This window comes from Maylandia zebra, linkage group LG3 (genome assembly GCF_041146795.1).
Source record: "Maylandia zebra isolate NMK-2024a linkage group LG3, Mzebra_GT3a, whole genome shotgun sequence".
Taxonomy (NCBI): Eukaryota; Metazoa; Chordata; class Actinopteri; order Cichliformes; family Cichlidae; genus Maylandia; species Maylandia zebra.
This window is the reverse complement of record NC_135169.1, coordinates 62,350,671-62,373,196: the sequence shown is the minus strand read 5'-3', so window position 1 is coordinate 62,373,196 and position 22,526 is coordinate 62,350,671. Positions and strand designations below refer to the sequence as shown.

General features: G+C 42.2%; 3 protein-coding genes across 5 annotated transcripts in view; all 3 read left to right on the top strand.

The window, feature by feature from the left end:
• LOC112432493 (NACHT, LRR and PYD domains-containing protein 12-like) overlaps positions 1-22,526 on the top strand; it is a 773,783-nt gene that overhangs the window by 252,235 nt on the left and 499,022 nt on the right. Inside the window, exon 13 of the mRNA XM_076882532.1 lies at positions 20,995-21,171. Within this exon, the coding sequence (XP_076738647.1) occupies positions 20,995-21,171 (177 nt within the window). The remainder of the gene's footprint in view (positions 1-20,994; positions 21,172-22,526) is intronic.
• The window catches only part of LOC143416887 (protein NLRC3-like), a 203,368-nt gene that overhangs the window by 121,408 nt on the left and 59,434 nt on the right, over positions 1-22,526 (top strand). For 2 of the 3 annotated variants that reach the window (XM_076882558.1, XM_076882555.1), the window contains exon 1: positions 6,729-6,794. The exons of the other annotated variant lie outside the window; for it this stretch is intronic. The gene's annotated coding sequence lies outside the window, so the exon portion shown is untranslated. Of the gene's footprint in view, positions 1-6,728; positions 6,795-22,526 lie in introns of those variants that run through there. 3 annotated transcript variants of the gene reach the window in all.
• Positions 7,904-17,387, top strand: LOC143416890 (protein NLRC3-like). Its single transcript, XM_076882563.1, has 4 exons — positions 7,904-7,993; positions 14,307-14,383; positions 14,500-16,277; positions 16,980-17,387. The coding sequence occupies exons 3-4, from the start codon at positions 14,920-14,922 to the stop codon at positions 17,041-17,043; spliced, it is 1,422 nt and encodes a 473-aa protein (XP_076738678.1). The 5' UTR covers positions 7,904-7,993; positions 14,307-14,383; positions 14,500-14,919; the 3' UTR covers positions 17,044-17,387.

Genomic DNA, 22,526 nt, shown 5'->3' with positions numbered 1-22,526 from the left:
TTCCCCTGCTCTGAAGTGCTGAACGAACACAGTGACAGTTGTTTGAAAAGAAACATCAAAATACAATTTTTGTACAAATCCATATTTGATTTATGTCCACAATGCATAACGTACCTTGCATTTGATTGAAAGCGATAAAGCTTGCGGTTTCCATCAACTGACACGGCGAGCATGTCTGGAGTGCAGGCAGGGCAGCTAAAGCATGGCTCCTTGCACATCCTGTCCACCTCACACTTTACAGCACTCCACTCCAAGAAACTTTTACTGAAGGCATCAGCTGATATTCGGCCAGTCTTTTAAGTAGAGGACAAACAACAGAATATTCAAGGACAGTCATCATAAACATTGGTTTGCACAATTTCCTTAAACTTGACAAATTTAGAAACTCACCCTTCCAAAATGGGCTGTTCTTTCATCCAGCACTTTGACAAACGCCTTAAGTGACATCCCTGGTGCAGCTTCTTAATGTCATAGAAAGACTGAAAGACATCCATTGAAAACAGGGTGCAGAAATTTAAGGTGCCAGGCTAATATCCACCACCCTGGAAGTCCTTAACTGAGGGGGACCACATTAGGTCACAGCTGGTGCAGCTCACCACTGGCAGTGCAAGGTTATAACGGCCTTTAGGAAGGATAAGGAGAAATCCAGTCATGGCTCAACAAAGACATTCATTTTTTTCATGTTGTGAAGATTTCATGTTGTTTTCAAAGCGGTCTGGTAAATCCAAATGACCTTTGACAGGTGCCCACATATACTGCGGGCCGAGGGTAATTCAAAACAATGTAGCAATGTACAATTTGCACTAAAACCTGCAAACACATCTATTGTGTATGTAGTGTGTGACAAAAGAGCAACTTACCATTTATGGTTACAAGAGCCACAATTGCACCGGGTGAAACCTCAACGTTACCTGCTGGGCAGTCACACACAGTCTGGCCTTTGCACAGGCAACAGCCGAACTAACAGTAAAACACACAATATATACAAAAAGAATTGGAAATTAAATGATACACAATAAATATACAATAACAGCACACACTCATAGTACATAGCAAGAAATGCATAGGACTTAAAAACCGTACCTATTGGCCTGTGAAACTCTGATGAAGGCTGCAAAAACCCTCCTGTTACTGCCTCTCTGCTGTGCAGGACAAAGCGTGTGTGAACTGCAATATCACAGTCAGCACAAACAAATGGAAAAGGCAGGCAGTCCAGGCACCTCACAACTACTTGTTTGCCACACTGGCACACACGGTGTGACTGTGGATCCAGAGTAGCTAACATATTGTCTATAAGACAAGGCCTGGCCTCTTTCCACTTTTGCAAGGACACCATGTTTCTGATCTCCCAGTGAGTAGCAGCTGCCTCAGACGACGTCTCACAAGTCATGGCTGCGTCCTCTTCTCCTTCCTCCAACCACTGAAGGAGCTCCTGACGAAGCACCTCAGTTCCACACACTAACAGAAAAAAAATAAAGAAACTCTTCCACAAAGTGAAAAACACTCTGGGCAGTATGTTTCTTAGGACTGCACAAAAGCCCTGCCTAACTCAACTATAACAACAAATATAAAAGCAAACTTTAAAAAAGGAATCACAACATATAAAAGAAGGTAAAGTACCTTTTGTTGGGTTGACACTGGCAACATAACTAGGTTCTTCACGTGGACATTGATGCTGATCTGCAGACACTGGGGGGAAAAAGAGATCGAAGAATATTTAGTTACTGAAATTCTTTGGTGAAAACAAGTTGTGAGATAAAATCAATGGTTGTGAGAACACTGACCACATGGCAACTAGTACTTCGACTGGATGATGGTCTTTGAGGAATAAAATCTCCCTGTCTGTCACGTTTTTTCCAGCGCACTGGTCTTGGCTGAGGTTCACTCTGTGCATCATTCTACGCAATTAACAAGAAAAAATGCAACACCTAAAATACAGTCCATGATTAAAGCAAAGATTATCAAACATCTTAAGTTAACCAACTTAATTTCACATAAACTTACATACACATATATAAAATTTTAAAAAAAATATATGTATATCAAATAATATAACGTTTACTACGTACAATAAATTAGACAAGTGTGTTCCCTCTTTAACAATTGTTTCCACTACATCACATTAAAAAAATGTTACCTGCATGTCTTGAAGGAGTTTGTCAGCAGCTTGATGCTCTTCCTCCAGCTCGGATCCTCTGAATCACTCATTTTCAAACTAAAGAGGAAAGAGATTTTTGCAGAACTCAGTGACATAAACACATAACTAACGCAATTCAAATGATTTTCAGTCTTGACACTCTGGTTAACGTTAGCAATTAACGTTAGCATCGTCAGTTTGTAAAGAGCTAGCAGAACTCTTAGCGCAAAAACTGCTTTACACACAATGTGAGGCCATTTTGCAACACACAAGTGCTTTAATGTTTGTAATAGATTTAATCCATCATTGGATTAAATGGCTAATGCTGCAGTAGCCACGTGTAGTCGTTACCGTGCTCTACCCAGCAAGCATGCTGACGGTAGCTGTAGCCATTTTTAAATGACTTAAATCGTTTCCGAGATCAGTTATCTCTGTTTGTTTGAAGCTTTTATGAAAAACAAACTTTGAAACACACATCAAGCTATTATTCTAAATATATGACTACTTTGTAGTCATGTATTTTTTACATACCTGCATTAGAATTAATCAATTCCGCCTCCTTTTTCTTATTCTTATAAACGGGTCTCTCCGTTCTCTCCTTTGCTTACACATGTTGCGTCTGATTGGTTGGAGCCGAGCGCATCCAAAACTAACAGGAATGGTGAATAAAACTATAAATGTGTCTTACGTGTGAAATAAAAATAATAAACCCAACCAAGGATTATGTACGTTAAATCTACGCACTCTCAGATCGTGAATCAATTTGGAAAACACTGTGTGATGGCCACAACATGAAGCGATTTTATTGTTGAATTATCAGTGACACGTTCATGTGTTTTTGTTGAGAAATGTTAACGATGTCATTCAAAGAAAGCTTTGAATTAGGGAGAAAAACACGTCGGGGGAGAGGGTCCCCGGTTCTCCAGTTAGATCGTGCTTCACGGCGTCATGTTTCGTCATGTTATTATTGGAGTAAATGGATGGCTGGAGCCTCTGCTCGAAGCGTGTCTTATCGCCGCGAGCGGGTTCATATTGGAATGAATTGACAACCCACAGCTTCTCATAAAAACGTGGAAGGGTACCTTTAGCATCAGCATGAGAAGTTAAGGGACGTGACAAATCGTCAGTATTTTACGCGTCGGGAGTGAGAACGGGTTGTTTATACACTTTCCTCAGACAGGCACAAACATTTTCACACTTTTTTCTTTTGTTTAAACACTCTTAAAGTTCAAACCTTCGTAGAAACATAAGTCCAGTATTATACAATGAAACCGTGCAAAACGTTTCGTCGGCATTGTTGTGTTTGTCGGGGAGAAAACGTACAAACATACAGTGCAGCACTTCAGAGTTACACTGCTATCAATCGAAGATTTATATAAATTCAACAAACTAAACTCCTTCTGTACTGTACAGCAGCGGTCTCCAACCTTTTTTGCACCACGGTCCAGTTTAATGTCAGACAATATTTTCACGGAGCGGCCTTTAAGGTGTCGCAGATAAATACAACAAAATAAAATGATAGAGACAAAGACAAAAACGGTGGTATTTTGTAAATCACTGTGTGATTGTGTAACTTTATTAGCAGCGTCCTCCTGAAATGCACCAACAACATTGAGAGTAACATCCTCCTCTCTGCTTCTTAATGCTCGCTGGTCGCTATGGTAACGGTAAAATAGTTCTTTCAAAATAAGACACATGACCACAACACGGGAAAAGACCCAGGGAACCCGACTTAATGATTAAAAACCCTGAAAACCATACACTTCACACCCGAGCCTCAACTCTCGCGGCGCGGTACCAAACGGGCCCGGGTGTTGGTGACCGCTGCCGTGCAGAAGACAAAGCACTAGATTGATTGACAATGGTCTACAGCAATCAGAACACACAACACAATGTGCTGTTAAAGAGAAAAAAATCAGCGAGTCTGCGAAAGGTGAACCGCGTTACAGTGAGGGACCACTGTACAATAATGTCCAGTAGCACTGCTGGTATATGAAATGGTGAGTTTTGAGGTTGTCTTCAAACAAGTGCATTGTACTAGAAAAGGGTGTTTGAAGGATTAAAAATGTAAAAAGTAATGACTATTTTATATTTATGAAAAAACTTTATGCAGAAAAAGTAGCAAAGAAAAAAAACATAACACATGGACACTTTTGGCCACGAACAAGCTGAAGGGATGGTGATTTTTTTTAATGAACCCAAATTGTTTAAAAAAACACTTAGACTCAAATTTATTTATCAGCAGCATCAATAGTAACAAAAATACAATTTAGTTTTCGCTGTCAAAGTTGATTTAACTGAAGTGACGTGTTTCCGGTTACTGTCGAGGTCACGTGTTTCCGGTTAGTGTGGAGGTCGCAATATGGCGCTCCCCTGTGGCTGCAGCCAGATGCTCTTGTGCCATCAATGGTTTTTTTTTGTTTGTTTTTTTTATTAGTAAGATTAACATACAAACAAAATGCACCATATATTACACATTCAGAGAATAAACATTCCTTACATATTTGCAACTTTCATACATAGGACAAAGAAAATATAAAGATGGGGTCACATAATTTAACAGATTATTAACTCACTAAATCAAAATCCACAAAGGAAAAAAAAAAGTAGCCTTTTTCTTTTTAACTAAAGTCAAAGATTTAACCAACAGGTTTAAGTCATTTTTCCAGTAAGCTAGTGTTGGTTTGGTCTTAAAAAAACGACATTTATGTATAAATTGCTTGCACAAGATTAATAACACATTAACACCATAATTAGCTTTCTTTTCTTTCAAAAACACTCCAAACATTATCATATTTAAGGTAAATGGGGTAATTTGAATCCCACTGGAATAAAGCCAGGTATGAAAATCCAACCAAAATATTTGTATAAAATTGCACAAAAAGAATAGATGGTCCAAATCCTCCTCTTCTGTTTCACAAAATACACAATTGGTAAACGGTAAATGGACTGGTTCTTATATAGCGCTTTTCCACTCTTCTGAGCACTCAAAGCGCTTTACACAACTTGTGCATTCACCTATTCACACAACTGACATTCACACACATTCATACTCCGATGAATGCATCGGAGAGCAATTTCGGGTTAGTATCTTACCCAAGGATATTTGGCATGCTGACTAGGGGAAGCCGGGAATCGAACCACCAACCTTCCGATCAGTAGATGACCTGCTCTACCACCTGAGCTACAGCCACCCAATTACCAGTTTCTATTTTGAATCTATCACCAAGGAGTCTATTTGTTGGGTAAATTTTATTCAAAATTTTAAATTGGACTTCTTTCCCTTTAGGAGGGATAGTGAAGGTGATATAATCAGTTCTTATTTTTTCAATTTCTTCCCTTTGGAAATCTTTTAAATATCTAATTACGTCTAAGTAAATTTGGAGAATAAAGACTCCTTAATGAAGATCTTAGAAACTTATTATTTCATTTAACATCACAAAATCGAATACCATCTATATATAATTGCCTTAACTTGGGGGAGATGTCAGAATATATTATATCATTTACAACTATGTTTTTAAGTGACAATGGAATGGATTTTATGAACCGATTAAATTTACTTTTAGAACATTGGATATTAAACTCTTGGCAAAAATCTTGATGTCCTAGAACATGTCCTTCCTCATCTACAAAATGGGCAATTGCCCAAACACCTTTTGATAACCAATCTTGAATAAAAATAGATTTTCTGTTCATCAGTATATATCTATTGTTCCAAATTGGGCTATTATGTGGAGTGAAATTATGTTTAAATAATATTTTCCAATAAACAAGGACCTGTTTATGGAATTCAGAGAGTTTAGCAGGTAGCTTAGTAATTTCAAAGTCACACTTTAGGAGAAAATCGATACCCCCCAATGTGTCAAAGACCTTACTTGGTATAAAAAACCAAATGGAGTGTGGATTATTTAGGAAGGATTTTAACCATTTAAGTTTCAAAACACCATTCATTATATCAAAGTCAATTGCATTTCCACCACCTTCATTGTATGGTTTAACCAAATCATCTTTAGATATATAATGGCACTTATTGCTCCAAATAAAATTAAAATTCAAGCTATTAAGTGTTTTAATAACTTTATTTGATATTGATAAAGAGTAAGCTGGATATATAAATCTAGATAAACTATCCATTTTGGTTAATAATATTCTTCCAAAAATGGTGATGTCTCTTTGTAACCACTTATTTAAGATTGTCTTACATTTGTCAACATTATCTGAAATATTTACTTTGAAATTGTGATGCCCAAATATTTTACCTCCTTCTTCACCTTTATACCATACAGTAATTGTGAATGACACTCCTTTAATGCCAATAGTTCACATTTATTTAAATTTAACTTTAAGCCTGAAGCCTTGTGCCATCAATGTGGATTGTCCAGACTGAGAGACCTCTTCCCTCTGACCCCTCCCCAAACCCTCAAACCCTCCTACCCACCTCGACATACAAACTCTGTGTGGCTTCACGTGTTCTGTTGATGTTTACATGATCGAAATAACTTGAACACAAACACAAACAAACAAAGAGGAAGACCGCACTGGAAGGAAACAACTATAAGTCCCAGCATCCTTTGTGTTTAGGGAGCAGCAGTGAAAGTGAAAGTATTGAGCCTCCGTTCAGAGCAGCAGGCGGAGGAAGGTGGAGCTGAGGCAGGTGAGTGTTAACATGAATATGTTTCTTCTTATGACATAAAATAATTCCACGCTGTTTGTGTCTGTGGGTGAAATGTGAGGCCGGTCGGCTCCTCTGAGCGCTGGTTTCCTGTAAGTAGAGAGGAAGTGAGTTTAGCTGAGCCTCCGTTTAGTGTGAGAGAGCAGGAGGAGAGTGAGAGCTGTGCTGAGGCAGGGTGAGTGTTAACACCGCTCTAACATTACTGTGTCTCTGTGGCGGGAACAACAGGCTCCGTCAGTGGAGGCAAAAATAATCAGACTTTGGTTTTTCAAAGGAAACAACTTTATGTCGGAAGTTCCCGCACGCTCATTGGATAACTTATCACGGGACTTTAGAAACTACAATGGCGACAGAAACTCCGTGAGTGGAGTTCAGGGTGACGTTATGAAACTGTGACGTTTGAGCCACTTCCTGTTCTCAGTCCCAGCGTCCTGATCACAGAGGTTTCTGTTGCTCTGATATCTGATATTGATTATATTGGTAAACAGGCTGTAGCATAAACATCAGGTCTGTTCTGAAAACTGGCTTTATTTTTTCAAAGTAAGGGAATATCTGTGGTGTGATACCGTGGGCTCATGGGCTAAGGACTTGGATTGACAAGTCAAGCGCAGATGATTGTGTTGTTTCTTATAAAGGCTTGTGTGTGTGTGCCTTCCTGTGTGTGTCCTTGTGTCAGTGGAACTGAATCAGTGTGTTAGAGAAAGTGCTCCTCTGCTGTGCCGTCATCGTGTGGATGCTTCTTTTAAAGTTGGAACTCATGTTTTTATGATCTGCTTCATTTCATTGAACCTTTATTTCTAACCATGAAGTCCCTTTGAGGTTACAGCCTCCTGGTTAGGTTTAGGCTGTTATTGTGCTTCAGGCTGAAATATGAGGAGTAAGGAGTGGGGCTGGTTAGCCCTCATGACCCTCACCATAACACATACGTCACAGGACAGTGTTTACCACAGAAACTCCATGAAATGATCAATGAGAACTTTAGAAACCCGTCAGTGTGATGCTTCCAGTACAACAGCACCTCTGAGTGTGTGTGTTTGCCTCTCAGACTAACTCCACCCTGACATCAAGAAGATGGAGGAAGAGGATGGAGCAGGATCTGAAGCATCCAGCTGTGTGTCTGTGAGGAGTGACTGGTCCAAAGGAAAACCTCCAGTGTTCAGTAATGAACCTGCAGCAACAATGTAAGAGAGCTGCTGACTCATTTATTCAGTGTAAATAATGATTTTCGATGCAATGGAAGAAGAAAAATGACAAAAACAGTTTTAAAAATAAGGATTAAAATATTACAAACTATGTTTTTGAGTTTCCTGATGTAGTACAAAAATATATGAACATAACTGTATATAGGACAGATATTTCACGGTTCTTTTAGGCAGCACCAAAAAACAAAAAGACTATTTTTAAGCTGTCTGAGGTAGTGAGTCAACATGTCACACTGGGTCAAAGGTCAGGGAGTAAAAGTGTGTTTTAAAGGAGGTTTAAAAGCAGCGAGTGAAGGAGCCTGTCGAGGTAAATCGTTCTATAACTGATCAAATTCAGTTGGTGGACCTCTGTGTGAAATCAAGCATCTGGTTCACAGAGAGGATAACCCTCACATGGGCTGTACAACATTATATAGGGAGACAAAAACAGAGATTATCGTAGCCATCGCTCTCTCGCATGGACGTGGCAGTCTTGCTGTCTGCTGCGAATCCTCCCCGTACCTCCGTGACCTCGTCTGGTATCTGCTCCCTCCTCTGTAAGAGACAGTAAAGGAAAACACGTCTCTGCCTAGTCTTGAAAATCGAATCTTATTATCCATTGTTCTTCTAGGGCCTCTTCTTCTTGTGGCCTCAGCTAACTGCTAATATTTAAATGGCTAACATTAACATGTGTGCCATTAAAGTACCAAAAGGTACTTTAAAAGTACATTTTTTTTCAAAAACTTACTCAAGTAAACGTAACGGAGTAAATTTAACTCATTATTACCCACCTCTGGGTCTAGGGATGCTTTTTAAGTAAAGGTTTAACTACAGCCAGCTAGGGATGGGTACCGTTTAGATTTGAAAACCTGCTAAATCAGAATCAGTTGCTGATGACGGCTTTTTTCTTTTTCATTAATCACATATAATCTTAACTAGGGATGGGTATTGATAAGATTTTAACGATTCCGATTCCATTTTCGATTCTGTTTAACGATCCGATTCTTTATCGATTCTTATGTTTAAAAAAGGAGAACACTAAAGTTGATTAGCTTAGAAGTTTGTTTTATATCTTCTCTTTGAACAAGATAGAAATTTAGGAGTAACATGGCCTTACAAACCCAACAGTGAGATCTTAAGAGATCCACAGCCTACGGCTCTTCAATGGGTGTCACAGGGTCCCCAGGAAAAAAAATGTAAATGTAAAATAATAAAATAAATATTCTCCTGTAGCAATAACAAAGTGTAACATAAATTATTCTGTAGCAATTACACAAGAATATCCAGTAATGTCCCTGCCTACAATTAAACACATTCACTTACCAAAGTGAAATTGGGGGCATCTGCTGTGGCAAATGGGTGCAAGCCTGTGACCACAAACTTAGTCACTGCTCGGTGACATTAGTCTATCCTGGCTTGAAAGGAGACGCTACCGGTAGACTGCAGCAAGAACTGCCAGCGAGCGCCAGCCAGACTCTGTCTCTCTCATCATGGTCACCTAAACGCACAGTAATGGCAGATAAGGCAGATCGCGCTAACATAATATGCACTGTTAGTTGATTATTTATCTGCCGCATTAACGGGCGATGACGTGCAAACGTTACCGCTGCTGCTGGGTTGAGATTCACGAGTCCGGAGCGGAATTAAAAACACGACATTCATTTAAGGTCATCGCGTGTTTTGTGAGCAAATGCTTTTGCGTATTCGTAGTGTTTCCTCCCTTAAATGAAATATCTACTTTGCAAGTATTGCAAGTTGCCCTGTTGTCATCCGTTCTAGTAAAGTATAATCAAACTTTTGAGCGTTTGAGCCGCTTAGGTACCGTGTTTCCTGCCAGGTAAATGACGCTCCGCAACGTGGTGACGTCATTCGGGGCGACTGGAATCGATAAGGGAATCGTTTGCAAAAATGGCAAACAATTCCAAGGAATTGAAACAGTGGGAACCGGTTCTCAACAAGAACCGGTTTTCGATACCCATCCCTAGTCTTAACTCAAAGTGAACATAGACTTGATTGAAGTAACTCAGATCAGCCAATTCAAAATGCTAATTCAATCAACTCTGAGTTCATGGCTAGACTCAGTTTGTTGGCCCTGCACCTTAAAACTATTCCCTGTTTGTCCCTCATGTTTTTTGGATATTGTTTTCACATCTTATGTCACGGCTAGCGGGGCGAGCCATGTTGAATTTAATAAAGGACCCAAGATGCCGACACTGCTGTGAAGTGAGTGAGCTTTATTGAAACGGTGAAGTGCAGTGGAGATGGCCTGTGCAGAAGCTAAGATAACCTCTACTGAAAAAACTACAAAACTAACCTGAAACCTTAAACGGAGACACGGGGAGACAACACAGACGAACCAGCAACAAGCAGGAGAAAACAAAGGGCTCATATACACAAAAGAGCCATCAGGGAATGAGAAAAGGGAGACACAGCAGGATTCATTGGACATAATCAGACAAGGGGAAGCAAAAGTATACACACTAACATAGGACATGGCACTGTCAAAATAAAACAGGAAGTGAACACAGAGACACAATACTAACACAGTACAGAGGGAACACAGAAACCAAAACCTCAGAACTAGAAAATCTTAATCAGAATGAAATTGTAACAAAAGACCATTCAATTCAAATTTCAATTCAATTCAATTTTATTTATATAGCGCCAAATCACAACAAAAGTCGCCTCAAGGCGCTTCATAGATACAGAGAAAAACCCAACAATCATATGACCCCCTATGAGCAAGCACTTTGGCGACAGTGGGAAGGAAAAACTCCCTTTTAACAGGATGAAACCTCCGGCAGAACCAGGCTCAGGGAGGGGCGGCCATCTGCTGCGACCGGTTGGGGTGAGAGAAGGAAGACAGGATAAAGACATGCTGTGGAAGAGAGACAGAGGTTAATAACAGATATGATTCAATGCAGAGAGGTCTATTAACCCTTTAGAACCGAGCAGAGCGGTCCCGCTCCGATTTGCCTAACTATTTTTAAATCCCAGTAGAACTGCAACCACGTAAGCTAGCGCAATAATTTTTTTTGCATATGAAACTGGAGATCTTGTACTTACATATTGCACATGCAGCTTTTCCCAGAGAGATGTTTCCTTCCTCTAATATGTTTGCAGAAATCATGTAAAAAGCAAACAAATAAAAAAAAACCATAATCCTCAGCCAGACTCTTTATCGATCTGATCAGCCGTACACATCACTTCCTACTTTGATTATGCCTCGTCACGTTGTCACCGTGACCTATCACGTGGACCTGTACAACAACAACAGGAAGTGACGTCATTTCACCCGGGAAATTTAGTTTTTTCTCTCGCTCGTGTATATTGTCGCTTTTTCTAGAAACATACACGTACAAAACACAGAACACACACTTTTTACACACTCAAACACATCCACCCATTGCATTATTATGCAGCAACAATCCAGACACACCAAATACTTCACATTGCGCGAAGCTTTGGATCTGATTACCGCCCCTCCTGAATACGGAGCTTCTGGCCATTTGTCGGATCCTGATTCTGCCGACAGTGAGGATGAGGCCGACTTCGTTGAAGGGATTGACCCTTGCCAAGACAAGTATGTATATTGTTTGAAATAAAATAATGTTTTTTATGGAAGAGAGACGTAGGAAAAATTACGTTTGCAGTGCAAAAGAGGAATTTCGCACCGCGACACAATTTTGCCCAAATTACGCACCGTTATATAACTCTCGTGCTATACAAATTGAACAGATGGTATAATTTCTTTTGTGTATAGTGTTGATAATGTTGAAGAGGAGGGAACTGAAGTCTCCTGCTCAACTGAAGCAGCCCCTACTCCGGAGGGAAGCAGAGGGAGGGGAAGGAGTCGGATGACTTGTCCTCCGGCAAAAAGAGGCAAGCGCTCCAGGTCACTTCCCGGTGATGCAGCTGCCTGGATGAGTGAAAAGGACCCTGACAGCTTGCCTCATTCTCTACCGAATTTCTGTCCAAAAAGAAAGCCAGGTGTGCAGCTGCCATTTTCAGAATGTGTGGACCTTCCATCGCCATCTGAACTATTCAAGATATACTTTGACCATGCTGCTATAAGAACACTGTGTGTCAACACAAACAAAAATGTAGCTAAAAATATTGCTGCAGGCAAAAAATTCACATGGACTGATCTCACAGAGGCTGAACTGTACCATTACATTGGCATAACACTCTACATGGGGGTTCTAAAGCTGCCTAAAATGAGAGATTTTTGGCGCGTGAATTCGATTTTTCATGTGCAATATCCCTCTGAGGTCATGACCAGAGACCGGTTCCTCACCATCACTTGGAATATTCATATGAGTGACCCTGCGAAAGACACTCTCAATGACAGAAAAAAAGGAACTACAGATTATGACTGCCTGCACAGACTACGTCCCCTGTATGACAGTTTACGTGTATCCTGCAAAGCTGTATACCACCCACAGCAAAACCTCTCTGTGGATGAGCGCATGGTTTCCACTAAAGCCAGAGTTGCCCTGAAGCAATACATAAAAAGCAAGCCAACAAAGTGGGGGATAAAACTTTTTGTGCTATCTGACAACACAGGCTACACAGTGGATTTTAACATTTATACAGGGAGGTCAACTCTGGTAACTGGGAAGGGGCTGTCATTTGATGCTGTGATGGCACTTATAAACAAAAACTTTTTATTTTACGGTTCTTTTAGGCAGCACCAAAAAACAAAAAGACTATTTTTAAGCTGTCTGAGGTAGTGAGTCATCATGTCACACTGGGTCAAAGGTCAGGGAGTAAAAGTGTGTTTTAAAGGAGGTTTAAAAGCAGCGAATGAAGGAGCCTGTCGAGGTAAATCGTTCCATAACTGATCAAAGTCAGTTGGTGGACCTCTGTGTGAAATCAAGCATCTGGTTCACAGAGAGGATAACCCTCACATGGGCTGTACAACATTATATAGGGAGACAAAAACAGAGATTATCGTAGCCATCGCTCTCTCGCATGGACGTGGCAGTCTTGCTGTCTGCTGCGAATCCTCCCCGTACCTCCGTGACCTCGTCTGGTATCTGCTCCCTCCTCTGTAAGAGACAGTAAAGGAAAACACGTCTCTGCCTAGTCTTGAAAATCTAATCTTATCATCCATTGTTCTTCTAGGGCCTCTTCTTCTTGTGGCCTCAGCTAACTGCTAATATTTAAATGGCTAACATCAACATGTGTGCCAGCCAGGTTCACATTTATGATGAACTATGATTAATTAAGTGATGTTGAAACTGGAGCTTTACTGACCTCTGAAATTCCTCCTAAAGTGTTATTCAGTGTTGTGACAGTCAGCTCCTTCAGCTGCTGCTGGGATGGGCTGTGGCAAAGAGAACAGAGAAAATCAAAATCAGAGTTTTTCTCTGAATTAAAAGCAAGGAAACAACAATATATTCTACATGGTGAAACTGATGGTTTATGGTGTTTGGGTCTGTTTTTCTGTATTTATGCAGATAAAGTGTAAACTCAGAAGAATTATACCATCAAATGTTAAAGGAAAATATCAGGATGAGTGTCTGTGAGCTGAGAAGGACGTGAAGCGAGCAGTTTATCCCAGAGCTGAAGCTGCTCTGTGTGCAGAGATGAGCTCAGATTCCTGCTGTGATTGATCAACAGTCACAGAAATGTAGACTTGTAGTTATTACTGCAGTATGGTCACAGCAGATACTGATAAACATGTATTATGAGGATGGATGATCAAGTTTCTCACTCTCTCATTTAAATCTCAGTTTGTTTCTTCTTCACAGTTTATCTGTTAATTTATTAATGAATAACACTGAAAGAGTTTCTGTTATATTTCCCCTTGAACATCAGCTTATTAGGGCGGCATTAGGAAATAGCCCCCCTCCAAAGAATGAATAAATGAATGATGATAATAATAAAATGATTAAAAAGCAGAGCCCAGAGTGGTAGAATGGTCAAACATGGATCCACGGGTGGTTCAACTGCATTTGGTGACGTGACTAAAGCAAATCTTTCAAATAATCCCACCATCAACGGGATGTTGTCTCCTTTACTACGGTTACTTTACTTGGTCACCGTGTGAATTTCTTTGAAATGAACCAAATTCTTTTATTTGTTGGTTGTTGCATATTTAACCTCTACAGTCAGGAAAGGAGGAGATGAGGCCTCAACAATGTTGGGTTGTAGCTGTGGTTCAGGTTAGAGTGAGAGTCCATGGAATAAATGTAAGTCAGTGAACTGGAAACATGACTGTGTTCAAACTTTGTTTTCCTTTTTATAATGAGTCTAATCAAAGGTGGACAGAAGTATCTCCACTTTGACTTTTCTGTGTCACCATCAGAGCTTCTGCACAGTGTGGAGAAAGATCCAGAAGCAGAGCTGGACTGCAGACAGCCCGTCAGAGCAGCTGTGTACAAAGTAAGACTGAACATCTGTCTGCTGATGGACTCATTTCTGAAAATTGGACTTCTTGTGTTGTTCAGACATGGAAGAGTTTTCTTTCTCTTTAGTCTCATTGTTTTTCTTTCTTTCAGCAGATGTTGGTCTGCAGGAGGTTTTAGATGAACATAAGATCAGTCTGAGGAGGAGATGTGAACGTGTGACTGAAGGAAGTGATGAAACAGGAAGTAGAACCCTCCTCAACAGGATCTACACTGAGCTCTACATCACAGAGGGACAGAGTGAAGAGGTTCATACCCAACATGAGGTGAGGCAGCTGGAGACAGCTTCCAAGATGGACGCCCTCCATGACGCTCCAATCAGGTGCCAGGACATCTTTAAAGCCTTACCTGACCAACAGAGACCCATCAGAGTGGTTCTGACCAACGGCGTGGCTGGTGTTGGAAAAACCTTCTCAGTGCAGAAGTTCACTCTGGACTGGGCAGAGGGCTTGGAGAACCAACATGTCAGTGTGGTGGTTCTGCTTTCATTCAGGGAGCTGAACCTGATCAGAGATGAGCAGTACAGTCTTCTGGAGCTGCTCCATGTTTTCCATCCAACATTACAGAAGGTCACAGCAGAGAAGCTGGCTGTCTCTCAGCTTTTGTTCATCTTTGACGGCCTGGATGAAAGCAGACTTTCATTGGATTTCACTGCTGTCTGATGTCACACAGAAGTCATCAGTCAGCCAGCTGCTGACAAACCTCATCCAGGGGAATCTGCTTCCCTCGGCTCTCGTCTGGATAACTTCCCGACCTGCAGCAGCCAATCAGATCCCTCCTACATGTGTTGACAGGCTAACAGAAGTACGAGGCTTCACTGACGCCCAGAAGGAGGAGTACTTCAGGAGGAGATTCAGTGATGAAGAGCTGTCCAGCAGAATCATCTCCCACATGAAGACATTCAGGAACCTCCACATCATGTGTAGTATCCCAGTCTTCTGCTGGATCACTGCTACAGTTCTGGAGCACATGTTGACTACAGAGCAGAGAGGAGAGCTGCCCAAGACCCTGACTGACATGTACTCACACTTCCTGCTGGTTCAGACGAAGAGGAAGAAGAACAAGTACCATGAGGGACACGAGACGAGTCCACAGGAGCTGACGGAGGCTGACAGGGAAGTTCTTCTGAAGCTGGGGAGGCTGGCGTTTGAACATCTGGAGAAAGGAAACATCATGTTCTACCAAGAAGACCTGGAGCAGTGTGGTCTGGATGTGACAGAGGCCTCGGTGTACTCAGGAGTTTGTACAGAGATCTTCAAAAGAGAGTGTGTGATCTTCCAGAAACCAGTCTACTGCTTTGTTCATCTGAGCATTCAGGAGTTTCTGGCTGCAGTCTACATGTTCCACTGTCACACCAACAGGAAGACAAAGGTGGTGGAGGATTTCTTGGGAAAAAAATACGAGTCCTCTCTGGATGATTTCCTTAAACGAGCCATGGAGAAATCCCTCCAGAGTAAAAATGGCCACCTGGACCTGTTTGTTCGCTTCCTTCATGGCCTCTGTCTGGAGTCCAACCAGAGACTCTTAGTAGGTCTGCTGGGTCAGACAGAGATCAGTCCAGAAACCATCCAGAGAGTCATCAACAACCTGAAGAAGATGAACAGTGATGAAGTCTCTCCTGACAGAAGCATCAACATCTTCCACTGTCTGATGGAGATGAACCACCTCTCATTATTTCAGGAGATCCAAGAGTTCCTGAAGTCAGAGAACAGATCAGAGAAGGAACTCTCTGAGATCCAGTGCTCAGCTCTGGCCTTCATGCTGCAGATGTCAGAGGAGGTTCTGGATCAGTTGGACCTGCAGAAATACAACACATCAGAGCGGGGACGACAGAGACTGATTCCAGCTGTGAGGAACTGCAGAAAGGCTGGGTGAGTCCAGATGTGATCATTAACATCATTGATCAGTGTAGGTTAGTAGTTTAATGTTGAAAATAAAATCAGATTGTAAGCACAAAGTGTTTGTGTCCGTACGCTGCAACCTTCCACACCATTCCTTTATTGTACAGACTCAGCAGCAGCTCCATGGATCCCAAATCCAAGAGTGGAGAACAGATTTGAAGTGTGTCACATCCATGCAGTCACAGCTGTTTCCACCATGTTTCCACTGATATTAATCCTGTTCAATGACACATTTCATATCAGTGAATATGTTCTTTAGGACGTCCACTGACATGTTTAAGTGTCCTGCTGGAAATCACTCAAATCATCCATGAAATCCACGAAAAATCCTTTTAGTGTTTCTAACTTCACCCTCTGTCCTCTCTCTCTCTCCATCCTCCTCACTGCTTCTTTCACTGATAATCACACAAACATCGTATTCAGCTACAAAATAACACAATAATATCATCTGATGATCATTATTATAAGAGCAGGATCCATATTTGATATCAGAGTAACACACTGCTTGGTTATGTGCAGTCATCATCAGTGACTGTGGGTCAAACAGAAGCTCTCTGATTGGTTGCTGACCTTGGTCACCTGTCCACTCTCACCTGTTTGTGTTTGCTCTCTCTTTGCTGTCTCCATCCTCTCTCTCCTTTCTCTCCCTCTCTGTCTTTGTACGTCACTCAGGTCCAATGGAAACAGTGACATTTACAAACCAATCAAAGACAAACTGATCCATGTCAGGTTATAACAATATTCAAAGTGAATACAGGCTGCTGCTGGACACAGACAGGTAACATCATTTTGACTTGCTGTCACCTGGATCTGGACTCATAAACACTGAAGCCCTGAACAGGAATACAAATCATTTTCTGCCAACTAGCGACACACCAGCAGATAATGGCTCAGAAAGCTAAAATGAGCCAATCATTTCTGTGTTTAGTTCCCCTGAAATCAGATCTGATATCAGCAGCTCTGAGTTCATTCATCATTATTGTCCAGTGATGAGATTTCTGCTCCGTTTGGTAACAGTCAGCAGGTTTTTCCTGCGTGTGGACGTGAACAGTCGTACCTGACAGCAAGTAGCAAACAGAGATCATCTTTCCAGCTGGAACTCTTCACTGAGCTGAACTCATTCAAAATGTTCTGGAGTCAAAACAGGAAACAGTCCAAATGCGTGTCTTCACTCTGACTCTGGATCAGATCTCAGTGACAGACTGTGGACATTATGGAAGCCTAAATGTGACACCATCTTCCTCCTTCATCTGCAGATTAAAGCCAAACAAAGATTCTCATTAAAAGTCTGCAGGTCTGAGAGAGACTCAATCGTTGTGTCATGTCAAACACAGTAAGAGGAGCTGAAGCACAGATGTGAAGAGCAGATTCATCAGATTATGACCTCACTCTGTTTTGTCTTCATATACATTCAGTCTGTGTTTATAATGCAGATTTTCTGCTTTTATAATAACACATTTTATATTTTCTATCATCACAGACTGACTCAGTGTGGACTCTCAGAGTCTCACTGTGAAGTTGTGGCCTCAGCTCTGAAGTCCAACCCCTCCCATCTGACAGAGCTGGACATGAGTAACAACCTCAATAATGAGCTCAAGGATTCAGGTGTGAAGCTTCTGTGTGCTGGACTGGAGAGTCCAAACTGTGGACTGGAGACTCTGAGGTGAGTTCACTGACTGCGGCTGTTGTAGTTTTTCTATATTTCAGGTCTTTGATTGATGTTTGAAACTTTCTTTAGTTCCTAAATGTTCAGGATGTGTCTGAAGAAAAATGTGAAGAAGTTTGAGTGCTTTCAGAAATGTTGTCTTTCCAAACGACTGAACAACAGTTTTTCCTTTTGGCTCCAAACAGAAGTGACAGACTTGAGCAGGGTTCATTTAAAGGCTGACAGAAGTGGAGTGGTGATGGGGAGATGTTTAACAGGACAGTGTTTCAGCCTCCACAGGTTCATGTTGTGCTCCATCAGTCAGTGAAGATGAAGTCAGTGCTGATAAGGCTGTAGAGTGTGTGAGGGATGTGAATGAGGATGATGAAGATCTGATGATAGCAGATAAAAACAGGCTGCAGAGACTTTGAGCCATACAGGGCACACAGTGTGTGTACAGAACAGCTGAAATCATTATGGAGGCCTCACTGGAATATGGAAGCATCACAATACAGCTTCAGTGAAGCATTAAAGTCTCTGATATGAGATGAGAAATGAAGCAGCCAGAGCTTTTTCATGAGTGGAAATCCACTGTGACTGTGAGCTGCTGCTACAGCCTCCAGATTAGCCAGCAGCTCATCCTGCTCAACATTTCCTCACCAACTTTAATGGAAGTGTGATGTTTTCAGCTGGAGTGATGGTCAGGGTGGCCTCCCTCTCCTCTTCTTCTCCTCTTCCTCTTTCATTTGTAAAGCCACTTCTGCTGCTTTCATTCATTTGGAAGTCCTGTAGCTGAGTTTGGGAGAGACTAACAGCCTCGGCAGCATAGGGGAGAAAGGCTGTAACACCACCACTTTACTCTGTTCTACCTGTCACAGGAAACAAATGTGCTGTGTCCCCCCTCCAGGGGCAAGGGTACCTAGACCCGGTTTGTTGAGTACGCTTGGGGAGTGTGATCGTGTATACAGCGTCTCTTTATGTCTGTCTCCACGTCGGTTGAGTGTGAAGTGCACATGAGAGCATGAGGGTGGGAATGGATGTTTGTGTCTATATGTAAGGTTGGGTATCAGACGCCACCTCTCTGGGGACATCTCGGGCCCTCCAAGGTTTGGAGGCCTATCTCCACTCACCACCACTTCCCCTGCCGGTGGCGGACTCCCTCAGGTGTCGGTGCGTTGGTGGTTCTTTGTATCTGGGGGTGGGCGTCCGGGTACACACCGGCTCACTCCTTGGCGGCCGCTTATTGGGGCTCGCTCGGGCCATTTCAGAGGTGGGGTGCCCCTGGCCTCTCGGCCTGGGGCTCGGTCACTCAGGCACAGCTGGCTGCCGGCGGAGCTCATGGGCGCGTCACTGCAACTCCCCCTGGCTTCTGCTCCGCGGCTGCTGAATGAGCCCTCATCTGGGACTCTCCTTAGCTCTTACTGGGACAGTGGCGCAGCTGCCCCTCTGTGGGTCTTCCTTGGTCTCTTGTGTTCTGGGAGCCTCTGGATGTCTGGAGTTTTGATCTCCTCCATACCCGCTTCACACCATGGAGGACGGGGCTGTGGCCCCCCCACACTCCCTAGCAGATCATTACATGGAGAAACCTTTGGAATGCAAGCATGCTGATCCACACAGGTATGCACACAGACGCGGACTACAGCTTTCTTGGCTGCTGCCTCAAAGCACACTGTGCGCTGTCTATCTTGAGTGTTGCACAATATCGTTTATTATTTAGTAACTATTGATATCTACTGCTAGCTAGTTTATTGTGATGGTGCTGTTTTTTTTCTATTATTATGTTGCTCTTTGTTGTTTGCTGTCTCCTCTGTTTTTTTTTTTTTCTCCATACAGGTGACCCAGGAGTTTTTTTTTGTTTTTTTTCTCTCTTCCCCCCCTTCTCACCGTCTCTTCTCCCCTTTGGTTTTCTTTCTTTCTCTCCCCATCTTTCTTTCATTCTTTCCCCCTGTCCTATCCCACAGTCATGTCTGTCCCGTTTGCAACTGAAAATAAAATAAATTCATAATTATAATAAAGGTCAATCAAATGGACCAATATGGCAAGGCCATGATGATCCACTTGGTAAAATAAATCCGCTTGGCATCTTTCTTGGCCTCAAGACAACAATTCTGATGGCTATAGATCTAAACGGGACAAAAAACCCCAAAAAACCCCAAAAAAACCCCAAACGAAACAAATGTGCTCATGTTTTTACTATGTTTGTCTTGAAGATTTAAGAAGATCACATGGTGCTTTTTATTATTGTGTTGGTTTGTTTCCTGTCTCTTGGATGGAGCCCAGCTGTGCGTGGCCCCTGGGCCTGTGGTCAGAGTGTGTGCTGGATAATCCGGCCCAGGATGAGGGCAAACTGACATGGGATGAAATGTCTGTCACATAATTGAGCTTAGTGTAGTTTCATTTCTGCACAATTTAAAAACAACAAAAACTTTGTTCTGTCTTTTCTATGTTATACTGTAGACTTTCTTTGATACTGTGTCCAAAAGGAGCAGCTTTTACTTTGAAGGGGAGGCGTCTCTGTTTCCTCTTCAGGTTGGATGATGGAAGCAAATGAGTGTGTGATGTTCTTTCAGTGTTGCACTTTGTAGACGGTACCTGAGCACTGGTCTCACAGCCAGCTGCACATAGAGACCAGTGTTGTTAGTCCAGGTCAGAAGATGACTTGTTGGAATGAAAATGAGCTTGTAGTTTGTCTGCTTTAATAATGTGACTGGAAAAAGGTGTTGGACTTCAAATATGTCCATTTCTCTCACACTTCACCTTTAAAAGTGAAGCCTTGTGGTTCCTGGAAGGAAAAACATGACTTTTTCAAGTCTTTGTCCTGTTTTTATGATAAATGTACGACTTTAATGTGAAACATTCAGAGTTTTTTCTCTTGTTGTGTTTGTTTGAAGCTGCTTCCTGTTGGCTTCAGCTGTTTGGAGTTTCCATTTTCTAAACTTCTACATTCTGAACCTTCTTCAGCTCTGAACAGATGATGAAACACTGAATGATTTCAAGCTCACACTTTGTCTAATAAACTTACATCTTTCATTCTTTATACAGATTGTGGGACTGTGGTTTGTCAGAGATCAGCTGTGATTATCTGGCAGCAGCACTGAAGTCCAACCCCTCCCATCTGAGACAGCTGGAGCTGAGCATCAACAACAAGCTGCAGGATTCAGGAGTGAAGCATCTGTGTGGTTTCCTGGAGAGTCCAGGATGTGGACTTGAAACTCTGGGGTCAGTCAGCATGTTTTAGTTGTGCTGAGATGAATATGATGTGAAAGTTGTGCTGACACTAAACTGCAGACATCAGGCTGATATTATACTGATCCACACTGAGGATCTTCATGGTAAAGTCTGTTTTCTTCTTCTCTGGTTTAGTCCATTGACTGCAGCAGAACAATGTTCACATTTCAAACCTTCAGAGAAGAAGAAAAATCCTCCACTGGATAATTCACTGTGAAACTCTCCAAGTCTTCATTCCACCTTAAAGTCTGTCTGACACTGAAATCCAAAGCAAAATGTGCGTTTGCTTTACAGACAGCAGTCCAACACAAACATACACACATCATCCAAAACACAGTCCAACATCCAAATCTCCTCCACTGCCAGCATGAATGATGGGAAAGAGAAGGAGGAACACTCTGACATTCAGGGTTAGAATGAGTTTCATGAAGCAGACTGTGAAGATCAAAGCTGCATTAGAAAGCTTACATGAATGAATGAGTGGACAGAAGTGGACAGAGATCATCTGAAGCACTTCAAAGGCTTTAAATCAGCACATTTCTCTTTATTCTTTATCAACTCTGTTAGTTTCTCTCAGTTTTCTGTGGAATGAAGCTAACAGCAGGCTAATAAGATGCTGACCAATAGGTTTCTATTAAAGGTTGTAATTTGTATATGAAAAAGTGCTTTGGCTCAGCAGGGATCAGCTTACAGGTAGAATACAGCTGCTGGATGGGATTAGCATGTCACAGCTATCTACCAAACTGCTAACTGGGGGATTTCAGGCCATCTATGGATCATTTTTGCTAACTGTTTATTCAGCTTAGGCTCACAGGGCTGCAGCCTGTGCCCTAGCTGTCATAGGGCAAGAGGCGTGGTCCACCTGCACAGGTGAGCAGTCCATCACAGGGCCAACAGAGAGAGACAGAGAAGCACTCTCTCACATCCACACCTACAGCCAATTTAGAAGCACCAATGAACCTAAACAGCATTTCATTGGACTGTGGGAGAACATCCAACCTCCACAGAAAGGCCAACAAGCTTCAACCTACAACCTTCTTGCTTTAAGGCACTAGTGCGAACCACTTTTCCCCATTTCAGCCCAAATCCTGCATCTTCCTGTTTCTGACTCCAGGCCAGCTCCACTAACACTTTCTCATCAGACACTGCCACCTAGTGGAGGAAGTCTTAGTTCCATTTGAACCTTCAGGGGCAGGGGCAGGGATAGCTCAGTAGGTAGAGTGGTTGCCCCATGATCGGAAGGTCGGGGGTTCGATTCCCCTTAACAGCTACCCTGAGGTACCCCTGAGCAAGGTACCGTCCCTACACACTGCTCCCCGGGCGCCCAATGGCTGCCCACTGCTTCA